This window comes from Hyperolius riggenbachi, chromosome 8 (assembly GCF_040937935.1).
Source record: "Hyperolius riggenbachi isolate aHypRig1 chromosome 8, aHypRig1.pri, whole genome shotgun sequence".
In the NCBI taxonomy this organism is placed as follows: domain Eukaryota; kingdom Metazoa; phylum Chordata; class Amphibia; order Anura; family Hyperoliidae; genus Hyperolius; species Hyperolius riggenbachi.
Window position 1 is genome coordinate 37,770,342 of NC_090653.1, and position 18,586 is coordinate 37,788,927.

The 18,586-nt window shown below is 47.4% G+C and overlaps 1 protein-coding gene across 4 annotated transcripts in view; it reads left to right on the plus strand.

Moving 5' to 3' along the window:
* The window catches only part of LOC137528086 (uncharacterized), a 131,685-nt gene that overhangs the window by 90,409 nt on the left and 22,690 nt on the right, over window positions 1-18,586 (plus strand). For 2 of the 4 annotated variants that reach the window (XM_068249346.1, XM_068249348.1), the window contains exon 7: window positions 13,834-14,189. In XM_068249346.1, coding sequence (XP_068105447.1) covers window positions 13,834-14,189 — 356 coding nt within the window. The remainder of the gene's footprint in view (window positions 1-13,833; window positions 14,190-18,586) is intronic. The other 2 variants (XM_068249347.1, XM_068249349.1) reach the window with 1 other exon arrangement.

Sequence of the window (18,586 nt, forward strand, 5' to 3'; positions counted from 1 at the left end):
CGATACTCCATTCCTACCCCTCTTCCATGGGCTTGCTCCTGGCTGGCTTTGGCTGCCTGCGAGTCTCTGGACTGATTCAGGCTGAGAGGCTCTGCGAGTGCGACACAGTCACACACTGCGTATTTATGGCTGCCTGCGGCCACCCTACTCTCGCTCGCTATTGTCGGCTCCTCCCCCCGCCAAGCCCAAGTGTGAGGTGGGCTGCCTGTATCTTTCCCGTTGCGCCACACAGCCTGCCAGTGTTGCCAACCTTTCACGTTATTTTTTACTGACAAATACCTAAAAATTTACGGACAAAAGATTATTTTTACTGACAAAATTTCCCCACTAAATGCACATAAGAGACAGCGTTTCACCAGTAAATGCACGTAATGACAGACAGCCTTTCACCAGTAAATGCGCATAATAAGAAGCTGCTTTTCACCAGTAAATGCACATAATAAGAGACCGCTTTTCACCAGTAAATGCACATAATAGGAGACCGCTTTTCACCAGTAAATGCACATAATAAGAGACCGCTTTTCACCAGTAAATGCACATAATAAGAGACCGCTTTTCACCAGTAAATGCACATAATAAGAAACCGCTTTTCACCAGTAAATGCACATAATAAGAGACCACTTTTCACCAGTAAATGCACATAATAAGAAACCGCTTTTCACCAGTAAATGCACATAATAAGAAACCGTTTTTCACCAGTAAATGCACATAATAAGAGACAGCTTTTCACCAGCAAATGCACATAATAAGAGACAGCTTTTCACCAGTAAATGCACATAATGACAAACAGCCAGTGTCCCCAGTATATGTAGCCAGCCTGGACCCCCTTTAGGTAGTGAGTGACAGGGACCCCCTTTAGGTAGTGAGTGACAGGGAGCCCTTTAGGTAGTGAGTGACAGGGAGCCCTTTAGGTAGTGAGTGACAGGTGCCCCCAGGCTAGGTAGGTAGTGAGTGACAGGGACCCCCCAGTGAGTGACAGGTGCCCCCAGGCTAGCTAGGTAGTGAGTGACAGGGATCCCCTAGTGAGTGACAGGTGCCCCCAGGCTAGCTAGGTAGTGAGTGACAGGGACCCCCAGTGAGTGACAGGTGCCCCCAGGCTAGCTAGGTAGTGAGTGACAGGGACCCCCAGTGAGTGACAGGTGCCCCCAGGCTAGGTAGGTAGTGAGTGACAGGGACCCCCCAGTGAGTGACAGGTGCCCCCAGGCTAGCTAGGTAGAGAGTGACAGGGACCCCCAGTGAGTGACAGGTGCCCCCAGGCTAGCTAGGCAGTGAGTGACAGGTGCCCCCAGGCTAGGTAGGTAGTGAGTGACAGGTGCCCCCAGTGAGTGACAGGTGCCCCCAGGCTAGGTAGGTAGTGAGTGGCAGGGACTCCCAGTGAGTGACAGGTGCCCCCAGGCTAGGTAGGTAGTGAGTGACAGGTGCCCCCAGTGAGTGACAGGTGCCCCCAGGCTAGGTAGGTAGTGAGTGACAGGGACCCCCAGTGAGTGACAGGTGCCCCCAGGCTAGGTAGGTAGTGAGTGACAGGTGCCCCCAGTGAGTGACAGGTGCCCCCAGGCTAGGTAGGTAGTGAGTGACAGGGACCCCCAGTGAGTGACAGGTGCCCCCAGGCTAGGTAGGTAGTGAGTGACAGGGACCCCAGTGAGTGACAGGTGCCCCCAGGCTAGGTAGAGGGTGAGTGACAGGGACCCCTCACCTTCCAGCAGCAGCAGACCTCTCTATCAGTGGACGACCCGACCTTAGAGCGGGCGGCGGGCGCACCGCTATGCGGAAGTGATGTCACTTCCGCATGAGCGGTGTCCGCTAGGTCCTAGCGCCGGCGCCCGTCTATCTGGTCGCCCGCTGATGAGGTCTGATGTTGCAGGCGGCCAGGGGGAGAGAGCGGCGACCGAGGGGGAGGCAGAGGGCACCGGTGAAGACCAGACTGGGGGCAAGCACAGCCCGGCGCCTGGGTGCAATGCACCCACACCACAGCACTCGCCCAGGCGCGGCCCTGCCTCCGGCCGCCCCGCACTTATCGCCGCTTTCCTGGAGGGGGAGAGAGAGGCAGAAGGAGGGGTCCCAGGTGAGGGAGGGGGGGATATTTCCCCCCTCCCCACCGCTGCCTCCACAGCCTCTCCTTCTAGCCCTGCTTCCCCCTCCGATTGTGCTGCTGTGGGGGGGTCGTGGCGACACCCCCTGGGTGTCTGACACCCGGTGCGCCCCGCCCCCCTGCGCTCTATTGTAGGGACGCCACTGGCCCCAAGTTACTTTTGCCCCAGGGCCCCCACGTGGCTTAAACCGGCCCTGACCCCAGTCACCCAATAACCAACTGTACCAGGTTTGAGGCCTGTGCCATTAACAGTTCAAGAATGGTAGCAATTAAATATTCCCCTTGAAAAGCAACAGGTGAAGTTTGATTCATTTTTTGTAGGCTCCACCCACTTTTCTGAATATTAATCCCAGTCACCCAGTGACCAACTGTGCAAAGTTTAAAAACCCTGCCATTAACAGTGTAAGAATGGCTGCAGTTTACATTTTCCCAGTGAAATTTGTATTTGTCTCCACCCACTGATGACCCGGCGTTGCCCGGGTATGTATTTGACTGGTTTTGGCTCCGCCCACTTTCTAACCCTAACACACAAACACTGAATGACCAAGTTTGTGAGCTTTGGGGTCCTTGGCATCAATAATTTGTATATTTCCATAGAAATTCAACAAATCAGATAGGCTGTTTGTGGCTCCACTCCTCTCCAGCATTTGAACCCCAGTCACCCAATGACCAACTGTAGCAGGTTTGAGGCATCTGCTATTAACAGTGTAAAAATGGCAGCAATTTAAATATTCCACTTGAAAATCAACAGTTGAATTTTGATTGGCTATTATAGGCTCCACCCACTTCCCTGAATATTAATCTCAGTCACTCAGTGACCATCTGGTCAAAGTTTGGGAACCCTGAAATAAACAGTGTAAGAAGGGCTGCAGTTTACACTTTCCCAGTGAAAGTTGTTTTTGGCTCCGTCCACTTTTTGTAACCTGGACACAAAGTCACTACTCAATGCCCAAGTTTGTGAGTTTTGGGGTCCTTGGCATCAATCATTTGTATTTTCCCATGAAATGAAACAAATCTGATTCACTGTTTGTGGCTCTGTCCCCTTTTCTGAACCTCAGTGACCCAATTGCCAACTGTACCAGGTTTGAGGCTTGTGCCATTAACAGTGCAAGAATGGCAACAATTTTAATATTCTCCTTGAAAAGTGACATGTGATTTTTGACTCCTGGTGAAAGGCACTGCACCAATGGTTAGCTGAATGATGTGCAGGGATCTCCTCTGGAGTCACGAGTACAATGCAATCGTTCAAAAAGATCCGCACCATCAACGTAGAAAACTTTAATAGTTAAAAATAATAAAATCCATGTGTGGGTAGAAACACAGATAATCTGTGTTTCTACCCACACATGGATTTTATTATTTTTAACTATTAAAGTTTTCTACGTTGATGGTGCGGATCTTTTTGAACGATGTGATTTTTGACTGGCATTTTTAGGCTCCACCCACTTTTCTGAATATTAATCCCAGTCACCCAGTAACCAGCTATGCTAAGTTTCAGAACCCTGCCATTAACAGTGAAGAAGGGCTGCAGTTTACAATTTCCCAGAAAAATCTGTTTTTAACTCCACCCACTTTTTGTAACCTTGACACACAGTCACTACTCAATGACCAAGTTTGTGAGCTTTTGGGTTCCTGGCATCAAAATTGTGCTAATGGAAGCAGTTTAACCAGCAAAGAAATCTGGCTGTTTTTGGCTCCGCCCCTGTACTGAATTTGAACCCCAAACACTTAACAAAGGACTGTAGCAGGTTTGAGGCCTCTGCTATTAACAGTGTGAGAATGGCTGCAGTTTCAATATTCTTCTTGAACATCAATAGGTGAATTTTGATTGGCTCTTGTAGGCTCCACCTACTTTTCCGAATATTAATCCTAGTCACCCAGTGACCAACTGTGTGAAGTTTGAGAACCCTGCCATTAACAGTGTAAGAAAAGCTGCAGTTTACATTTCCCCATGTAAAAAGTTAGTTGTTTTTTGCTCCGTCCACTATTTCTAATCTTGACCAACAGTCACTTAATGACCACGTTTATGAGCTTTGGGGTCTTTGGCATCAATAAGTTGCATTTTACCATTGAAATTAAACAAATCTGATTGGCTGTTTTTGGCCCACTCTCTTCAGAATTTAAACCCCAGTCTCCCAGTGACTGACTGTAGCAGATGTTAGGCCTCTGCCATTAAGAGTGCATGAATGGCAGCAATGTAAGTATTCCCCTTGAAAATCAAAAGGTGCATTTTGATTGGCTGCTGTAGGCTCCACCCACTTTTCTGAATATTAGTCCCAGTCACCCAGTGGCCAACTGTGTCACGTTTGAGAACCCTGCCAATAACAGAATGGCTGAAATCAATCTAACAAATCTGATTGGCTGTTTGTGGCTCCACCCCTTTAGTGAATTTGGACCCCAGTCACCCAATGACTGACTGTATCAGGTTTAAGGCCTCTGCCACTGACAGTGTAAGAATAGTAGCAATGTGAATATTCCCCTTGAAAATCAATAGGTACATTTTGATTGGCTGTTGTAGGCTCCACACACATTTCTGAATATTTATCCCAGTCACCCAGGGGACAATTGTGTAAAGTTTGGGAACCCTGCAATGTAAAAAATGAAGTTGTTGGCACCGCCCACTTTTTCTAACCTTGACATACAGTCACTCAATTATCAAGTTTATCAGCTTTGGGGTCCTTGGTATCAATACTTTGTATATTCCCATTGAAAAATAAACAAATCTGGCTTTTTGTGGCTCCGCCCCCTTCCTGAATTTGGACCCTAGTCACCCAGTGACCAACTGTACCAGGTTTGAGGCATCTGCTTTTAACAGTATAAGAGAATGGTAGCAGATGAAATAATCCCTTTGAAAATCAAAAGGTGAATTTTTATTGGCTGTTGTAGGCTCCACCCACCTTCCAAAATCTTAATCTGTCACCCAATGACTAACTGTGCAAAGTTTGAGAACCCTGCCATTAACGGTGTAAGAATGGCTGCAGTTTATATTTTTCCAGTAAAAGTTGTTTTGGCACCACCCACTTTTTTTTTAAACCTTGACACACAGTCACTCAATGACCAAGTTTGTGAGCTGTCAGGTTCCTGGCATCAAAAATGTGTGAATGGAAGCAGTTTATCCACCAAGGAAATCTGATTGGCTGTATGTGGCCCCGCCCCTTTAGTGAATTTAGACCCCAGTCACCCAATGACCGACTGTAGCAAGTTTGAAGCCTCTGCCATTAAAAGTGTAAGAATAGCAGCAGTTTAAATATTCCCCTTGAAAATCAATAGGTGACTTTTGATTGGCTGTTGTAGGCTCCACCCATTTTCTTGAATCTTAATCAAATTTACCCAGTGACCAAGTGTGGCAAGTTTGAGAACCCTGCGATTAACAGTCTAAGAATGGCTGCAGTTTACATTTTCCCATTTAAAATGAACGGCTGAAATTTGATTGGCTGTTTTATGCTCCACCTACTTTTCCTGGATTTGTAACCTCGGTCACCAAGTGACCACCTGTGCCAAGTGTGGGGACTCTGGCTTGATTACTGTGTGAATGGCAGCCTTTTACATTTTTTCTATTGACTTGAATGGGTGGAATCTGATTCGCTGTTTGTAGCTCCGCCCAGGTGCGCAGGGGGGCTGCGAGACCCCCAGAACATATCATCCCAGGTAGTATGGGATCTGTGTACCAAGTTTCGTTCAAATCGGTCTAGCAGTTTTCGCGTGATCACGTGATCGCGGCACACACACACGCACGCACGCACACGATTTTATATATATAGATTTAAATCTACTTTTTAAGTTTTTACTGTTTTATTGTTTTTGTTCAATGACACATTAATTGAAGTATGCCAGAGCTAAAATCTATGAACTTATGACCCTTTTTATCTCTTTCCTGCTCTCAAAAGCCATTTTCTGCTAGGAAAGTGTTTTCTAGTTGTAATTTCTTATCAGTGAGGGTCACACTGTAGTCTGACCCAGTCCAGACTCAGGAACTGCCACTTACATACCTGATGTTTAACTCTTTCAGGCAGAGAAAGAAAAAAAGGAACACTGCATAGTTATTTGTGCGCTAGGCACTGTACCTACATGTCTATCTCATCATGTCTCATGTCACCTCAGGTATCACTTAAGCCAGAAAAAAAATGAGTTTTACTTACCTGGGGCTTCTACCAGCCCCCTGCAGCAGTCCTGTGCCGCGTTGCCGCATATCTATGCGTTCGTAATGCGGCAACGCATATTTTTGTACGCGTTGCGGCCCGCAATAGCGCTAATTACAGTCGTGAATGCGGAAAAAGCTACGCGTGGTCAGTCCTGACGGGCATGTCGGCAAAAGCAAAACTAGCTGGCAGCGGGGGACCAGAGGATTAGTGAGTGGCTGCGAGGGCACAGGACTGCTGCAGGGGGCTGGTAGAAGCCCCAGGTGAGTAAAACTCTTTTTTTTTTTCTGGCTTAAGGTTCACTTTAAGGTTAAAATAGGTGCTGGGGACTGGAGTGCAAATATTGATTTACATTACTGAAATTTTACTATTAGCAGCACGACCTGGCACCTGACTGATGTGGCAGCGCCACAAGACGTACTCTTTATTTGACAGTTACACATTTCTGACACCTAATAGCAGACTATATTAAAAAATCCATTCAAGGTTTGTTGGATGACTTCTGTTCTGTAGTGTTGTCAGCAATCTCCAGCTCTAGGCCTGCTACATGCAGAGATTGGTAGCACACACTTTAATTTGATGCAAAAACGCTACTGTATTGTAAAACCAGGCACACAAGAAAAGATCTACGCACACTACAATGGCAATCTATATCATTAAAAATAACATCCAGTAAATTTTAAAGTCAGAGACAGGCAAGAGGTAGGAAGCGTTGTCAAAAAGGTCTAACCCCAAATTGTTGGTGGTCCTGTTAGTGGGCATTCATTTTGGTTGATGATATGCTATAGTTTCATTTACTTAATTGCTCTTCTTTTGCTTGTAATTGTTTAAAGTGGGAATACACTCCCAAAACTAAAATTTCAGTATTTACTCTTAGTTACTGTACATAAAAGTGCCATATTAATAGCTGCGAACCGTGGCTATAACAGGAACCTAGAAAAAAATAGTGGTGGCTACAAATAGTGGGCACCACCAGCGACCACTGTAAGGGAAACCCGCTATTTCTTTTCTGGTCCCCAAATTTCTTGTTGTAGCCACTATTCACAGATATTAACATGGGCACCTATTGCTACACCCAAATGCTTAAAGAGAACCCGAGGTGGGATTTTATTATGCTAGTGGGGCACAGAGGCTGGTTGTGCACACTAACACCAGCCTCTGTTGCCCCATGGTGTGCCTCCAAGACCCCCCTGCGCGCCGCTATACCCCCCGCAGTGCTGGCGACACGCAGCGTGTCGCCAGCACAATGTTTACCCGCCTGCGTCACTTCCCTCCAATCAGCCGGAGGGAAGGGACACGGCGGGTAGCGCTGATACGGAGGAGGCGGGGGAGCGGCGCTGACAGACAGCGCTTAGGTAAACATTGTGCTGGCGACATGCTGCGTGTCGCCTGCACTGCGGGGGGTATAGCGGCGCGCAGGGGGTCTTGGAGGCACACCATGGGGCAACAGAGGCTGGTGTTAGTGTGCACAACCAGCCTGTGTGCCCCACTAGCATAAGTAAATTGTACCTCGGGTTCTCTTTAAGGGGAACCACTGGTGGGAAATAATGCTTTAAAGGGGATTACCAGGAAACTGGGGAGAAAGCTGGGAACAGGAAAAAAGGGCGCAGGCAGCTAGTGGATAAAAAGGGCGCCGCCATTCACTCCCATAATAAATAACGTTTAAATGGCGCCGAACAGGAAAAAAGGGCGCCGGAGATAAATAACGTTTTACAAACGGCACCTGGAGCTTTTTAATGTTTTATAACTTTGCTTGACATGATTTACGTTTACAAAATGCACCGGTGACGAATACCGTTTATAAAAATACTAAACATATTTATCCTATTTAACTAAAACATTATTTAACATTTTATCCCTTAGGCCCCGTTCACATTATAAACGCAGATGGCTATGCGTGCGGAACGCAACGCATGCCATCCGCGTTTGTATGCGTTGCGTGGCTGATCCCATCACTGAAAAGTGAATGGGACAGCCACGCGTTTTCGCTAAAAATACGTGCAGCATGCGTTCCCGGACCGCACAGGTCCGGAACACATGGAGTGTGAACAGACAGTGCACTCTATGCACTGTCTGATGTCGTTCGTGTCGGCCTCCTGCACGCGTTTCCAAAATGCGGCTGTAAAACATTATTATTCACAAAATAAAGCGATTAGTATGTAACGTAAATTGCAATATATTTTTTACAGTCACTATTTGTAAAACATTATTATCCACATAACAAAGCGATCACTAAGGGGGGTCTTAGGGTTAGGCACCACCAGGAGGGGTCTTAGGTTTAGGCACCACCAGGGGGGGTCTTAGGGTTAGGCACCACCAGGGGGATCTTAGGTTTAGGCACCACCAGGTGGGTCTAGGGGTTAGGGATAGGTACAGGGAGGGTTGTGTGTGAGAGTAGGGTTAGGTATACTTTTAGTAAAATTTTTGTAATACTTACTAATGTTTTACAACACTTATTACGAACGTAGTTATATTTATATCATTGTTATAAACAATATTTTCACATTTTATTATAAGAAGAAACAATAAATGAAGGTTATTCACAATAATGTACAATTATAAAGATTTAACATATATTATCGTTTTTTTTAACAAACGTAATTATAAGTTTCACTTTTGAAAAGGGAAGATTAACGTTTTCACAATTGCCAATTTCATACACATTATTTAATGATTTATACATTTGTAAAACATTATTTGTAAACGAAATTCAAAACAATATTACCGTTTACACCCCGCGCCGTTTTTCCTGACGCCCTTTTTGTACGTACGCAGAAAGCTATCGGGGCAAGGAGGGAACCATTGGCAGGGAGATAAAGTACAACATTCACATGTTTGGTTGTGGGTTTGGGGAGGGTTGGTTGGGCTGGGAAAGAAGGGGATGGGGTTGGTTATGCTAAAGGAGTCACAATATTTGCTATGGGGCCCAGTGAATTGTAGCTACGCCCCTGATAAGCACTATTGAATGCTGGGGAGCACAAATTCCTTCACAGGTCAGTCTGCATCAGTGTGCAGGGACTAGCCTTTGAAGTGGACATTGCAGGAGTGACAAGTTGATCCCACCCGCGGAGGTGTCGGGGCTATAGCCATAGGCTCATACATCGCCGGGGGTGGGACCTTGAAGTCCCGTCTCGGCCAATCACCATGTACTGCATGGCCGGCAGCCAATACAGGCAGGGGGCGTGCCAGGAAGAAACCACTCGTTAGAGGTGAGGTACGATCGCATTGTAAGCATTGAGCCTTCTACACTCTCTCTTCCCGGTAAGCTCTCTTCCACCTACATTGCACCTCTGCTTCCCTCCCGACTGGGGTCTTTGCCCACGGTTCCTCTGAGGCACGATCGCGGTGCAGGATTTCGGCCTTCTCCTCTGCCGTTAAGTTCTTTTCTGCACATGTTGCTCCTCTGCTTCCTCTTCTCACTGGGGTCTTTTGCTCATGGTTCCTCTGGTTGCCCTGCACAGAAATCTATTTGAGGGGCGATTGGCACTATCATCTCCATCTTTTTGACAGGTGTCTCTTTGATTTAGAGCACTAGGATTTTATTTTTCATTGCTTGGACCCTTCATAGGCATGAAGTACCCGTGGACACACCATGGGCATTGCACTCCGGGAGGCTGGGGGAAGGGTCGGACTGGGACACTAAGGGCCCACTCGACAAATTTTGCATGATTTTATGGTAGGGAATAGATTGTGAGCACTTCTGAGGACAGTCTCCAATAGGGATATGTCTACATTCGGCGCAGCAAAAATAAATGAGTGTCACCACGCACTGGAACATGGGTGTGGTCATGATGAGTCATGGGCAGACTTAAAAAAAAACAAAAAAAACCCACAAAATAAGTAGAGCTGTTATTCATAGAGATTAGGTCCGACCAGATACATTTTAGATAAAATAATCAAGTAGTTACATGCCTCATGATAATTCATCAAGTAGTCAAATGGCAGCAGATTTTCTGACAAAATGCAATCAGATTGGTGGCAGATTCCCCAACGAAATGCAATCAGATTGGCGGCAGATATCCCCACAAAATGCAATCAGATTGGCGGCAGATATCCCCACAAAATGCAATCAAATTGGCGGCAGATATCCCCACAAATTGCAATTAAATTGGGAGCAGATACCCCCACAAAATGCAATCTGATTGGGGGCAGATAACCCCACAAAATGCAATTAGATTGGCAACAGATATCCCCACAAAATGGAATTAGATTGGCGTCAGATACCCCCACAAATTGCAATTAGATTAGCAGCAGAAATCCCCACAAAATGCAATTAATTTGGTGGCAGATATCCCCACAAAGGCAGGTCCCCAGTTAGTGGGGGCCCCCATTCTGGAAGGGGGGGCAGCAGGCACAGAGCGGCGGGGAGAAAGCTACCCCCCTCCCTCACCTAGAGCCCCCCCTTCCGCGCTCCCCCCCAGTTAGGTATGCAGGTCTCAGTGCCCAATGCATGCTGGAAGGGGGAAATGTGGGCACAGAGCAGCAGGGAGGGGGGAAGCCTCCCCCTTCCTCACCTAGGGATCCCCCTTCCATGCCCACCTCCCTCCAGAATTGCACCCAGCAGCGGCAGCGAGCAGGAATCACTTACCAGCATCGCTGCTGGTCTCCATCTCCTGCACTGCTGTCCAATCATGCTCTCACAGGAAGTACTGCGAGAGCGTGATTGGATAGCGCCAGGCACCAACTTCCCCCAGTTGCCAGCTGCCCACACACCTGTCATCTCCTTCTCTGACTCTCCTGAGTCCTGCCTCTTTGGCCTCCAGACCACACACACCAACCAACAGACTCCAGGCCTGGCAGGCCACACACCAACCAACAACCCACCGTCCCTGGTCTGGTGGTGATCCCTCCCTCTCTCTCCCTCTCCTCACTCAGTGACAGTCTCCTCCACTCTCCTGGCTGGGTTGAATAAGTCTCTCCTCCCCTCCCTGTTTCCCCCCAACACTACACACACGCACAAAGAGCCCACCGTGTGCAGCAGGGCAGCTGAGCCTGACTGGCAGCATGGCAGGTCCCGGCGGGCGGCGGTGGGCATCAGACAGTGTGGCTGCGGCGAGCATCTGCCTCTCCCTCAGGCCCAGAGTGTCCAGGCGTTACCCCTGCGGGCTGCGGCGTCTCCAGCCAGGCCTCTGTCAGTCTGTCTGGCACCAGGCGACGTGTAGCGATGATGCGGTGCGGAAAGAGGCGGAGCTTGTCATCAGAAGAAGGCTGATGCCTCCTCTTATAGGCCTCCGGACCGCACCGCATGGCTAACGTGATGACGTCACTGGCGCAGGTCCGGCCGCCCGGATAGGAGAGAGGGGGCACTGTGGTCATGTGACTATGACGTCACAGCTCTTAAAAGGGGCCCACCGAACTTTACGTTGGTAGTTCGGTGGGTCAGTCCGAGGCTGGTTGGGGGTGTGTTGCAAACATACATTTGGACCATAAGAAGCAGTGACTTCCCGCCCCCCTTTTGGGGGAGAAAAAGTGGGTTTTATGGTCCGGAAAATACGGTATATCCAAATTTGTATTTATTCCATAATGTGGAGTAACAACATCCAAAAAAGCACAAAGTTTCAGGCACAGGCCCTTTCTCAAGTGCTCCAGCACTTGAGAAAGGGCCTCTGCCCATATCGTTTTGCTTTTTTGTATGTTGTTACTCCGCATTATGGAATAAATACAAATTTGGATATCTATCCGTTTCTGGGGTCGAGTCTTGTATGGCACGATTGATTGTTTTATGCCTACACCATGCCTAGGCCAATTTTTCACCACCCACATTATGGCCATGCCCGTTTTTCACTCTTCCTTTGTCCTTGGTGCCTCAAGGTGCCCTGGATTGATAGGATTCTACGCCTCTGCCGACAGTTTCATTTTATGATGCTACATTGCTTTTCTTGTACGTCTTCTCTCATTCCATGTACTTAATGTTCCATGTACAGCTGCTAAATTGGCCGTTATTTGTAACCGTGTACACTGACATTGTACTGTGTATATATCTTTTTTGTGTGTCTGCTTTTTACAATTTAGAAGCATTGTTGCATTACAAACAAGGGTGAGTGATTCTTTATTATTTTTCTATTTTCTTTGATAGATATATTTTTTTCTTTTGCATATGTAATGTTATGCTTCAGGACTAGACCAATTTTCACCACTCATTCGCTTCTCATTAACTTGCTTAGACGAATATCTACACTCCTTAGATTTTATGCCTTTGGCCTTCCTTCCCTAGAGTATTCTATAATTGTGAGCTCCTTTCCTATGACTATCTCACACTGGTGTTACTGCGCCTACCTAACCAGCTCCAAATAACATGATCATGTATCTTGTAACCTGTTTACTTTGTATAGCTTTGTCCTATGTTGTATAACCTTGTTCAGTACTGGATTTACCATAAGACACTGACTGTAGGCATGTGCCTACAGGCGCCTGATGATGGAAAGGCGGCTCACTCCCCTCCCAGAGAGTCTGTCTCCCCCCTTCCCCATTCAGAGTCTTGATGAGAGTTGTGTAAATGAGAGGTTACTCACCCATCTTTCGGCATTCCACTGAGGAGATCTCCCTTCAGTCGAGGGCACCTCTAGCTACCCAATACGGAGGCACCTCTAGCTACCTAATATTGAGGGAACTTCTGGCCACCAAATACTAATAGGCCCTTGTAGTTACCTATGATGAGAAAGGGAAATAAGGAAGAAGTGACAGCGGGGACAACTGGCACACTTGCAATGCAGTTTGTGGGGGGTTTGTAGGTTCATGGAGGGCTAGGTTGCCAGGACATCTGTGCTCCTGTGAGGTAAATCCGGGCCTAACCTTGTTAGGTCTGTCATCCTTGTATCAATAATACAGGTAGTCCCCGGTTAACAAATGAGATAGGGACTGTAGGTTCATTCTTAACCTGAATCTGTTCTTAAAGGAGTCATCAGGTGAAAATGGATAAAATAAGTGGTACTTACTGGGGACTTCCTCCAGCCCCAAGCTCCCAGCATGTCCCTCACCGCAGCTCTCCCCGCAGCAGTTTGCCGCAGCTCCGTCCTGGTCCCCGGCGATGAAGTCAGAGCGACCTCCAGGTCGACCTGAACTGCGCCAGTTCATGCGGACCTGGAGGTCGCCCTGACGTCATCGCCGGAGACCGGGACGGACCTGCGGCGAACGGCTGAAGGGAGAGCTGCGGCGAGGGACATCCTGGGAGCTTGGGGCTGGAGGAAGCCCCCGGTAAGTACCACTTATTTTATCCATTTTCAGCTAATGACTAAGTCGGAACACTGTACCATCTCTGTCCCCTGTACCTCTTTTGTGCCCCCCTGTGCCTCCAGTGTCCCACTTTGTGTCACCTCTGCCTCCTGTACCTGGTACAGTACAGGGCGTATAAGTTTAAAAGCCATTTTTTCTTTGAATTCTTTAAAATTGATTTTCTCAAAAACTACAAGTCCAATTTGATTTTTTTTTACATTGTTCCCACAGAATCCATGCCATTCCTATCGGGGGGTCGTTTGTAAGTCGGGCGTTTGTATGTCGGGGACTACCTGTAATAATAATAATAATAATAATAATAATAAAAATAAGTGCTTTGGTCAGTCAAGAAACCTGTAAGCATCCAAACTGATATTTTTATTCATTCTTAAGCAGGATCTGGATTACAGTCTGTTAGATGAAGGGATCAGGTCTGAATCCCGCACTGCCACCTCTGCATCTCATCATCAGAGTTCCTCACACCGTAGACGCGCACACACTTCTGACCCCGAGAGACGTGTGGGGAACGTACACTGGTGCAGCTGTAGAAACTGTGAGATTATGAAGACTGAAGAAGAAAGTGTATGTTGCCATGACTATAAAGAGCTGCATGTGAAGTTAGCGGACATTGGGTGCATTACATATGATCATGAGTTCCAGCGACGTTATCTTGATAAAGATGTCCTTTCACTGAATATTCTGTCCAGCAGAGCAGAATCCTCACAGTACCTCCATAACATCTCTAGCAGGTATGTGATGTCAGTAAATGTGCATTACCTCTTACAGGGAATCTGTGTGTAAATCAGAAATATGCACAAATCTTGAAATATTAGAATAGGCTACAAAATATTTGCCAGAATTCTGTTATATTTCACAAAGAAACAAGTTTTCTTAAAGGGATCCTGAGCAGTGGCATAAAATTAAAATCTGGCCTTACCTGGGGCTTCATCCAGCAGCCCCCCCCCCCCCCCCCCCATCTTCCCAGCCCGCAAGGTCTGCCGGTATCCTCTGAGTGCCTTCAGCAGTCCTGCTGGCGGCTACGTTAATCCAGACATTTCGGCTGAATTTGCGCATGCACGCCCCTGGCACGTCATTGCTCTGGTTACCGTAAGTGCCCTGCGCAATACTTTATGTATTTAGAGAGTTTAGCCTGTCTAATTCCCTCTTATCTGTGACTAATCCCATTAAAGGATGTGATCCCCGCACTCTGATTGGCCCAATAGGCTGTCTGTCGAGTGACAAGTGACAAGCAGCCTAGTGGGCCAATCAGAGTGCAGGGATCACATCCTTTAATGTGACTGGACTCGAAGGTGCTCAAGGTAGGAGGTGTGGAGAGGACATTAAGTTACTAGCGTTCACTATGCTGCAATACAGCAGCATAGTGTGCGCTGAGCGTCCGCTCGTCTGACCGTGCCTGATTACGCATGCTACCATACCTCCCAACTTTTTGAGATGAGAAAGAGGGACACTTAAGCCACACCCCTGCCACACTCCTGATCCCGCCCCGTCACACCTCTAGTCATGAACACCATAAAGATTTCATAAGAACAATGTGTTGTTTTATAACTCAAACAACACTGGTTCTTTCTATCCTTGTTCATTTTCCTTCATAGTAACCTCTGAAAATTTGAAATATATCAATTTAAAGGATGGGAATAAAGTTAAAGGATAGGAAATAAAGCAGGGCTGTGGAGTCGGTACAAAAATCCACCGACTCCGACTCCTCAGTTTAGGATTCCACTGACTCCTCAACTCCGACTCCTCTAATTTGCATATTACAATCTTGTTGATTGAAAGTATGTAACATGTGTAACGATTGGTGTCAGCACACAGAGAGTATCTGATCATTGATGATCTGCAGAATCATCAACAATACAGATGTATACCTGATTATGGATGATCTGCAGAATCACCAATAATACAAGTATGACTAACCTCTGGACACCTAAAGAAGTGTAAGTGCTTGGTGCAAATGTAAGGCTATCTCCCGTGGAGCGAGAGACACAGATATTACTGCAGCCAGTGACCGCCTGAGGGGCAGGCGGCCTCTGGCTGTGCAGGGACTATCTCCTTGAGAGGAGGAGATAATCTTGCAGTCAGTGATTACCTGATGGGCTGGAAATCAGACTGTACTGCAGCCAAGGATTCCCAGATGGATTGGGAATCAGACTGTACTGCAGCCAGTGGACTCCTATGGAGTAGAGGCCACTGGCTGAACTGCAGGAAGGACTCTCTGAGGAGCAGGAGGTCCTTGCAGCTAACTGACACCTGGTGGATTAGTGTCACGAGTAGTACAGACAGACTGATCACTCGAGGGATGAGTGACAGTCAGGGGGTCAGACAGGCCAGGTCGGCAACACACGAGCAGATAAGGTACAGAGATTGAAGGCTGATTCGGTAACCGGGTACAGGCAAGGTTGGCAACTGGTAGACAGATAGGCAGAGATACCGAATCAGAAAGCAAGAGAGAGGTCAACAGAGCCAAAGGTCATAACAGATATCAAGCACAATCCTAGTCTGAGGTGTGAGGTCCTTGGTCTCGACACCCGGGAACTAGTCTATAGAATAACACAGTATCCTAAGCTTGGGTGTGAGGTCCTTGGTCTCAACACCCTGGAACTGGTCTAAAGTATAACACAGTAATGACACAGTAATCCTATGCTTGGGTGTGAGGTCCTTGGTCTCAACACCCTGGAACTGGTCTAAAGTATAACACAGTAATAACAAAGTAAATGACAAGAGCGGAATCTGGCTAAGTGTGAATTCCCAGTTCCAACTGGTTCTAACACACTGTAGGATCTGACTGAGGTCTTAGTGCTCACACGTAAGTATTCGCAATGGCAGACAACCAGCAACTGACAAGCAAGATCTATATATACTACCGCGCTCCGCAGCGCTGCCCCCAGCCACTCAGCCAATCAGGAGTTCCGCTGGGATCAGCTGATCGTCCTGATCAGCTGATACCTCTCCTGCTGGCATAAAGGTCCTGTCTTCTGGCACGTGTACGCGTAGCTCTCCATCTGTGTGCACTAGAAGGCCCAGGCAAACCAGACACATGCTGCTGTGCAGAAACCGCCGGTCTGAACGTGGAGACAGCCGCCCCGCCGCCAGACCGCGCGGCGGCATCTCCGCTATTCATTACAACATGAAATTTGTCTGTTAACTTCCAACGTTTAGGAATTTTAAAAGACAACTGAATTGAGAAGGATATGGAGACTGCCATATGTATTCCCTTTAGTCATAGACTAAAACTAGTCCTTGGTAAGAGTACTTGTAAAAGGTACAGGCCGGAACAAAGAACATCTATCAGGCCCTAGGCAATGTAAGTGTGGGTGCATGTAAGAATGATGGGCAGGTACTCTGCAGGGGAATGAGGAGATTCTTCCTCTATTACACATTCTTCATGTACAATCTGAACCAGGTTTATGGGTGATAGACAACACCTCTGTGTTCAATGTGCACAACATTCTCAGTGGATTCCCTGCAGCTCTGTGGAGAGTGCATATGTAGAGTATAGTACTACTGTGTAAACCTGAGACAGATGAAATTAAAGTTTTATACATACCTGGGGCTTCCTCCAATCCCCTTCAGGCTAATCAGTCCCTCGCTGTTCTCCTCCGCCACCTGGATCTTCTGCTATGAGTCCAGGTACTTGAGCCTGTCGGGCGTAGTGCGCATGCACACTCTCCGCCGCCGGGAGCGTACTACACCTGCGCAGCACTATTGCGCAGGTGCAGAATGTTCCTGGCTGTGGGAGCGGCAAGCGGCCAGACTGCACTGACTGGCTGAATTACCAGGACTCATAGCAGAAGATCCAGGTGGTGGAGGTGGACAGCGAGGGACTGATTAGCCTGAAGGGGGCTGGAAGAAGCCCCAGGTACGTATAAAACTTTTCTTTTCATCCTTCCCAGGTACCATTTAATTCGTAGTCACCAAACCAAATTTTAACAACATATCAAATTATTTGATTTCATGAGCAAAGGGAGTGCATACATTTGCATAAATCAGAATCAACGCACAATTATTTCCATCTCATTGACCATCTCTATTAGTGGCACGGCTACACATCAGGCTTTATACTTACAGCATAGACGTTATTTAGTATATATGTTACGTCCAGAACCCGAAGTTTGGCCACTTCTAGTTCTGGCCGGCCACTTCGGGTTCTGACCGGCCAATGTGCGAAGTGGCCGCTGCGCTGTGGCCAATGTGAGAAATGGAATGATTCCTGTAACATTAATGTATCTTCTGGCCCCAGCGCAGCGGCCAAATGTATCGCAACTTAGTTCATTTAATGAAATTAAGCCGGCGGCAATGTAACAGATGAAGCCGCCAGCCTTTGCTCTGCCTCTCTCTCCCCCTCCCCCCCCTCCCCCGCCTCTCTCTCCTTCTCTTATTATGGGCAGCACGCGTGTCCCCTCCAGAGTCGTTCGTGGCGGCAGGAAAGCAGAGCAGGGAGGCTGCAGACATTGCTTCTGCCAGCACCCGCTCTGCAAAAACAGCAGGATTACCCTGCCACAGCGAACGACTCTGGGGGGACACGCATGTCCCCGCCGGCTGCCCATAGGAGAGAGAGAGAGGCGGGGGGAGGAGAGAAAGGCAGAGAAAAAGCCGGCGGCCTCATCTGTTACATTTCATTAAATTAACTGATTTGCGATACATTTGGCGCTGCGCTGGGGCCAGAAGATACATTAATGTGACGTGAATCATTCCATTTCTCACATTGGCCGCAACGCAGCGGCCAGTTCGCACATTGGCCGGCCAGAACCCGAAGTGGCCAGCCAGAACTTCAAGTGGCCAAACTTCGGGTTCTGGACGTAACATATATAAGATATTCCTGTGTACACATCATATATACAGTCACAATCAGATATGTATATCTGACCTTAAAAATACGAGGACTGCTTTATTGAAGCTGCACAAGTAACTAATTTTGATTGGTTTATTTCATTTTTGTGGACTAAGCACAGCTATTACTGTAATTATTTATGACTAGCTGGACGCCCGGCGTTGCCCGGGTATGTATTTGGTTGGTGTTGGCCCCGCCCCATTTTCCTAACCCTAACACACAATTACTTAATTACTTAATGACCAAGTTTGTGAGCTTTGCAGCCTTTGGCATCAATAATTTGCATTAAAATAAAAT